At 32.3% G+C, this 8,280-nt stretch overlaps 1 protein-coding gene across 4 annotated transcripts in view; it reads right to left on the reverse strand.

The window, feature by feature from the left end:
- Nucleotides 1–2,555: 2,555 nt before the first annotated feature.
- The window catches only part of LOC106871828 (mitochondrial uncoupling protein 4), a 39,296-nt gene continuing 33,571 nt past the window's right edge, over nucleotides 2,556–8,280 (reverse strand). For all 4 annotated transcript variants that reach the window (XM_014918532.2, XM_014918530.2, XM_014918534.2 and 1 more), the window contains 2 exons: nucleotides 7,438–7,540; nucleotides 2,556–5,204 (listed from right to left, as the gene is read on the reverse strand). In XM_014918532.2, coding sequence (XP_014774018.1) covers nucleotides 5,133–5,204; nucleotides 7,438–7,540 — 175 coding nt within the window. In that variant the 3' untranslated portion in view covers nucleotides 2,556–5,132. The remainder of the gene's footprint in view (nucleotides 5,205–7,437; nucleotides 7,541–8,280) is intronic.

The raw sequence follows: 8,280 nt of genomic DNA on the forward strand, positions 1-8,280 counted from the left end.
TAGCAAAAAAATATTTCTAATAAAAATTATTTTCCCCAGAGTACAGCAGCTTGGAACTCTCTCATAGTCCAAGTTTTTCCAGGTAGTATATCATCACAGAATGCTTGATGAAAACACCTATGCTTAACATTATAATCCTTTGGAAAATATAGCAATAAAAATAAATATGTTGGTGTACAAGGCATTAAGACTTCTATCATCAGCACTAACAACTAACTGTATTCCACAATATTTAAGATTCATATGTATTATCTAGAATGTAAGAAGACCCCACCCCATATTTTGGTAGAAGTAAAGGCTAAAAGGTCATCTTAAACACTTGTACAGTTGGTAATCTAGTGAAAATTATATATGGAATGGCAGGTATGTAATAATTTATTTCAACAATTTTTTGGTGTAAAGGGTTTTCATCAATAGAGTCAACATCAATATATTATTTAGAATCTGTTTTATCTACATCAGAAATTTATATAGCAAAATTGACTCCTTCTAAGGATTAATCTATCTATTTATGTTATTATTCTTTCACTTGACAGACTTCCTTAACACAATTAGATTGCCATCTTCCTGTCAATAGGAGCCATTGCCTAATTGTTGCTTGACTTGCTAGAAATAGCAGCCAAATCACGCTTACATCACACTCTACTATCTTCAGAAAAGAAAAGACACCATGGTTGGTAGAACTATTAGTAGACGATAAAATCTATAAAGAGATGTACTGTGCTGAAATCTTTCCAACTTATGCCACGGAAAGAGAGATATGTAAAGTCTATAATGATAATGATTGATACAACTGATTGATATAAGGTGGTAAACTGGCAGAATCATGAGTGCACTGGGAAAAGTGCTTAGTGGCATTTCATCCATCATTATGTTCCAAGTTGACTTTGCCTTTCCTCCTTTCAGGGTCAATAAAATAAGTACCAGTTGAATACTAGAGGTCAATGTAACTGACTTCACCACCCCCCAATCTTGCTGGCCTTGTGCTAAGATTTGAAAGTGATATAACTGATTGATGGAGAAAGTTCAATGAAGTTACTTTTTACAACTAAATATAAACACATAATTTTGCTGAAACTTTAAAGGACAGTCGTTTTGTAACTAGGTATATGACAGAAAGAATTGATTTTCATTGAAACATCTAAAAAGTGGACATTATATTGCACCAGTCCCAATCCACAATCAATTTCTTTTTTCATTGAGTATATGGACACTACTTTTATTTCTAGATATTTTAGTCCACATAACTATCAACAATAGTTACATGATCTTCTAAGAATGTTACCTGACGTATGTTCTAAGTTCAAAAGTCTGACTTTAGAAACTTTTATGTCATTAGGATTTAAAATATACTCTAAACACCAAGTGTGGGTAATTTTTTCAAAAAGTGGGCCACATGAAACATGGCTCAACATCAGATGGGCTGCACTACTAAAAAATATCAAGGTAACTTTTTTTTATTAGGCATACCAATCAGAAAGTTCCACAGTTTGCCAATGACTCTTCTAAATTTTGATTCATGACAATTTTCTTTATAGAATTTCAAGGTAAAATATGTCAATGGATGACTTTAAAAATGTTTGAGAATCATTATTTTCTAACTCTGCCAATGATGGTGCATTAGGTTAATACCTGAATTTTCTTTCCTTTGTCTGCCTGGCAATAAACAAATCATTTGAGTACTTAACCCTTTCTATGGTCGAAATCAGATATATCCACTCAAAATTTCATTATCCCTGATGGCAGTAAGCAGTTTTGTATACTAATCCATCTTTTGCTGAGGAATGTCAAGTTCAAAACTACTTTTTGTTAAGATATGTCAAGTTTATTGAGGCAACATGATGCATGAAATAGGTAATCTATTTTGTGGTAGATATTTATCATTATTAATGGAATAACCGTGAAATTAAATTTCATATGTAAAGGTATAATTAACTAGAAATTGATGTGTAATTTATTGATCTACAAGCCAAGATCATCTGTGGCATAAGTGTGTATAACTAAACTGATATTCCTGTTTCGTAAATTATTTTCAATGCCTTTCATTGTACAAAAAGACAAAAGAACAAAAAATAACAGAGAGAGAATTAAAAGAAGAAAAGAAAATTATCAGAATGGCAAATCCAAAGGAAACAAGAGGTGGGAACAGGTTATCAAAATATGAATTTTGCACTATTGATACTCCAAGTTTATCCTAGAATGCACAGACATAGCCATGTTACACTGTATTTGCCAAATGTAATGTGCAGTTCATACATATGTACAATATGAAAACTGGAAAGATAATTACTATATAAAATCATCATTATCTTTATGAAGTGACTTATAACTTCAAACTAGTCATGCCCTGAGATATATAGATGAAATCTAAGAAATGATAAGTTTTTATCATGCAATGAGTTGGAAAACCAAATTTCATTTTTTATACCAATATCATAAATTCTCCAAAAATAAACATTGAAAATTTTCTTTGATTTTAAAAAGGCTATATATATATATATATATATATATATATATATATATATATAAACAATTGCATTAAATACAGAAGCTGGTACATCTGAATGTTTTTATTTTTGCAAATGATTATACAACATAACTGGTTTATCTATGACTGACATGTTTCTGCTGCATAGAGAATTTGTAGCCATATTTGCAAACAGCTATTTTCAACTATGCTTCTTTATTCAAGGCCTGTCCACAAATGTGGTTCGGTTGGCTAACATATTTTGCTATGTTACTATGGTTTTAGGCAGACAAAAGAAAGTTGATATGGCTATAAAAATTACTTCATGTTTAACCTTGTCCCAACCTTAGGTTTAAGGACAAAACTGAGTCCTAAACCCTAAAATAGGTCAAGGTGTATTTCTCAGTGTTTTGCACAATTAGGTACTAAATGAGATTAAATAAAAATAACTTGAATTCTCTCAGGTATAATTATATAATTATATATATATGTGGTATTTATGATGTTAATATGAAAATTTCTCTGTGCAATCAAGTTTACAATTATATGTGTTGCTAGGTTTTATATAAAAGATATTTTAATTTAATGAGAATACTGACTGCTACTTGAAAGTCAAATCAGATATTATCCTGACATTTATCCCATAAATTCAAGCACCTCCCATTTATGTGGCAGATACTGACTTATCCATTACTTGCATGGAAGTATTTCAAGGTCTTTTACAATTAAGCAACTGATGTTAAGATGTAAAAACCTGGAAAATTTCCTCTATGCACAAGTTTCATCTTTTTTCCTCCTGTTATATAAGGTGCAGGCCTGCTATTTTTTTCCCCATGCTATACTAAAGCTAGCATTCCTATCCTTAAGGTACCACTTGAACATGCTTAAGCTAGTGTTATGCATTCTAATGCTATCCTTAAACAAATTTAAATGGTTTGCCAGTCTTGCCTTGAAGTTTCTCAAGCATGCACCAATATAGAAGTAGGAATTTCTTTCTGACATAATCTTACAACGGTATACTAAGTTTTTCCTCATACCAGCAATTTAAGGGACAAATTTAATTTTTTCAACAATCACAAAGATTTTTTTCCCTACTAACTGTACATATGTTAGTGGGACTAGAACTAGACATCCTCCCAATTTCTGTATCTCTTGATCTACTATTGTTTATATTTTGGTTATAGTGTTGGGCTCCTATGCTGTTATGTTTAGGAATTGTTACACTAAGTCTTGTGAAAGTTGTCTCACTGCCACTACCCATCTCCATTCGTTTCCCTGTAATTGTGTTTAATTGTAGCATTCAGGATCCTTCTTAGCTGGTTATTTATCTTTCAGGCTAAGTTCACGATTGTTAGCATTATAAGTACAGGCATCACTAATATTTCTAACAATTTTATTGCATGTTCTGGAATTCAGATAGCCTCCTAGTTTTGTACACAACTATAACTTGTGACAAGTTGCTTCTGCAGAATTATGTTGCATAATTACCAGGAAAAATTAAAATTAAAATAAAAAATATGCAAATGTACAAGTCTCATTATTTGTTGCAATTGTTTAGTATTTACACTCCCAAATTTATTCACCAATCCAGTGAAGTGGAACAGGAATTGCCCATTGGCTAAATTACAGTTGGGTTGCCTACCCTGAGTAATTCTAGGTGCTCCTTACTACTCAATAGAGTTATCCTGAATCTGGACTATACCTGAGTGCACATATAACACCCACCTGGATGATTTACCACTATATATTCATCATTTATATATATATATATATATATATATATATATATATATACACACACACATAATATACATACATATATAAATACATATACACATTTACATATATCTATACACACATATATATGCATATATGTATACATACATATATATATACACACACACACACACATATATACATATATATATATATATACACACATATATATATATACATATATATACACATGCCTATATACACATACATATACACATATATATATATATATACACATATATAAATATATACAAATATATATATATACACATATATGTGTATATACATGCATAGACACAGACACAGACACACACACACACACACACACACACACATATATATATGTATATAATGTGTATATATACATACATGCCAGCATGTGAGGTGGACGTTAAATGATGATGATAATGATATATAAATGTATATTATATATACATATATTCTTTTATGCATCCCAGCCCTTAGGCTGTGGCCATGCTGGAACGCCGCCAGTATATATATATATTTTATATAGTAGAATAAGAAATAGAAAGTCCTTGGTACAGTATTATATATTGGAAAAAAGGAATAGAAATGGCTTTTCTGATAATTTTTCCACTTTAATAATTAAATGTTTATTTGTAAACTTATAAATATCTAATAATTAAAGTGGAAAAATTATAAGAAAAGCCATTTCTATTCATTTTTTTCAAATTTATATGTATACTTTCTTAGTTACATCATATGCAGTATGATGCTTCATCAGTTAGATTATATGTATGGCTGTTTACATTATATACAATAGTTGTACATTATTTGTAACCAGTTACACTATATGAAATAACTGAAATTCAAAATCATTTTGTCTGTTACCATGAGAAGCCTTTCAATAGTGAAATCCATGAATAAATCAGAAAGATGAAGCTCCAGTATGTTTTCGCATTTGCTCTAAAGATAACCAAAATGTCAGAGACCAAGGTGCCTGCAGAGAGAAAATTTTTTTTTTTAATTTGTAATAAAGTAAGTACCAGAACTTTAATATAAAGTTTATGGCAAAGGAAATGTCAATAATTAAAAAAAAGATGCTTTGTGTGGAACTGGTTAGAACCAAATACCATAGTTATTTGATAAATGCCTAAAAGTAAGACACTTTAAAATTATTTTTGAAGCAACAATAGCTGAGGTGCAGACTTGGTCGCTTCCCAACTACCTGGTTTGGGGTTCAGTCCTACTACATGGCACCCTGGGCAAGTGTCTTCTTTTATAGACCCAGGCCAACCAAACCCTTGTGAGTAGATTTAGTAGGTGGAAACTGAAAGAAGCCTGTCACATACATATAGGTATGTCTATGTGTTTATCTCGGCTTTTGTCCCCCATCATCACTTGATAATTGGTGTTGGTTTGTTTACATCAACTTAGCAGTTTGGAAAAGATACTGATAGAATAAGTATCAAGCTTAAAAATAAACATTAGGTCAATTTACTTGACTAAACACTCCAAGGTAATGCCCCAGCATGGTTACAGTCCAATGACTGAAACAAGTAAAAGATGAATGAGAAAGCACCATCCAAATAATGCCAGCACTGACATAAATCCAATGATGACAAAGACTGCACAGTGAAGACGGACATTAATTTTAAAATAATATTAACGGAAATTAATTGATATTCAAATTACATTATTCCTAAAAAAGAAAACACATGTAGTGTGGCTTCCTTTGTAGTTGCGACTATTATAAGAGAATGATGATAATTTCTTTGTAATCTTTTGTGGGATTAGAAATTTGAATTTGAAACTAAGTAACCATGAGAAAGCTGCATAGAATTCACATATTAAATTTTTTGCTTGTTTACTTATTACAAAGTTCTTAAAATTTCTAGTCATGAATAGCACTATGTCATTCATTTTAGAAATTGTGAGCATGATATGACCTGTGACTTATTAATTAAACATTTTATGAAGAGAAACATTTCATTAAAGATGGATATAATTACAGCTTGAAAGAAATTCATCAACTTTATGTGTGTGTGTGGGGGGGGGATGGGGATCATAGAACATTAGTAGTTTAGGAATCAAGAAAAATGAGAATAAGTTCTTAGTTTTTACATATGGGATAATAACAGTTTACAAGGAATTCTACCTTATGAAAATGTCTTATAGTAGCTCATAATTTCAGTTTTAGTAACAAACAACTTCACAAACTTTGTAATAGGTGCAGGAGTGGCTGTGTGGTAAGTAGCTTGCTTACCAACCACATGGTTCCGGGTTCAGTCCCACTGCGTGGCACCTTGGTCAAATGTTTTCTACTATAGCCTCGGGCCGACCAAAACCTTGTGAGTGGATTTGGTAGACGGAAACTGAAAGAAGCCCGTTGTATATATGTATATGTATATATATATGTGTGTGTGTGTGTGTTTGTATGTCTGTGTTTTTCCCCCCAAATTCGCTTGACAACCGATGCTGGTGTGTTTACATCCCCGTAACCTAGTGGTTCAGCAAAAGAGACTGATAGAATAAGTACTAGGCTTACAAAGAATAAGTCCTAGGGTCGATTTGCTCAACTAGAGGCAGTGCTCCAGCATGGCCACAGTCAAATGACTGAAACAAGTAAAAGAGTAAACTATTTTCTAATATATTCATTGAGGTATAGACATTTATTTCAAGCTGTCATTTCAAAGTATTAACCCTTTGTATATCTGTTGGAACAGACATCTATTCACAAACATAACACTTTCACCATCACCAACAGATTAAATGAATTTTCACAAAATTACAGCAAGAGCTTTTCAAATACGTGGTTCCCCTCGTAGTGACAGCTGTTATAAGAGAGATAATCTCTTCTTCATAATACTTGCTGGGATTATGAATATTTTTTTTATTTCATGAGGATGTAATCAATCAAAAACAGAGATTAAGGAGAAAACTTATAGGAAGAATGTAGGAAGTAATGATTTCAAAATTCTTTTCTACTTCAAAAGGAAATATTGAAAAAAAAAACAAAAAAACACAAAATCATATTAAAAACTGCTAAATATGGAATCAGACTTAATCTAAATTTAAAAAAGAAAAATTGGCTAAAAACGTCTAAGAAAATTGTCTTTGAAAAATGTTTTGTAGCTTTATAACCTATGTAAGAAATCGAAATAGAAGACAGTTACTTAATCCAATATCACAGAACATTGAAAAATAATAGATATATGAATATATATACATACCATTCTTGCCCAAATTGGAAAAAATCCTTTATATAAAGACCAAAATCCTTCTGCTTTTACAGTCTTTGTTACACAATCCCAAGAGGATGTATAGAGTATACCTCTGTAATTATAGTATGTATATCATAATAATAGTGTTTGTTATGTAAATTATAAGAATCATTTATGTAGAAAAGCAAAGTGTTATAAAAATGTTAAATATTCATATTAGTTCTTTTTCAAGTGAAACTGTAGTTGTGAATGATGCTGGTGTCATGTATCAGGCACCCATGCCAGTGGCATGTAAAAAGCACCCTTTGGACATGGGGCCTCATGGAGGCAATGATAAGTGGCCAAGACCTTTGGCAATATGCTGTGCTTGTCAAGTGAAACTATAGTTGTAGCTGATGCTGGTGTCATAACTGGCACCCATGCTGGTGGCACATAAAAATCACTCATTACACTCTTGGAGTGGTTGGTGTCAGGAAGGGCATCCAACTATAGAAACCATGCCAAATCAGACTGGAATCTGGTACAGTTCTCCAGCTTACAGTTTCAGTCAAGCCATCTAACCCTTGCCAGCATGGAAAGCAGACATTAAATGATGATGATGATGATCATCATCATCATCGTTTAACGTCTGCCTTCCATGCTAGCATGGGTTGGACGATTTGACTGAGGACTGGTGAAACCAGATGGCTACACCAGGCTCCAATCTGATTTGGCAGAGTTTCTACAGCTGGATGCCGTTCCTAACGCCAACCACTCAGAGAGTGTAGTGGGTGCTTTTACGTGTCACCCGCACGAAGGCCAGTCACGCGGTACTGGCAACGGCCACGCCCAAAATGGTGCATTTCATGTGTC

Source organism: Octopus bimaculoides, chromosome 4 (assembly GCF_001194135.2).
Source record: "Octopus bimaculoides isolate UCB-OBI-ISO-001 chromosome 4, ASM119413v2, whole genome shotgun sequence".
Taxonomy (NCBI): domain Eukaryota; kingdom Metazoa; phylum Mollusca; class Cephalopoda; order Octopoda; family Octopodidae; genus Octopus; species Octopus bimaculoides.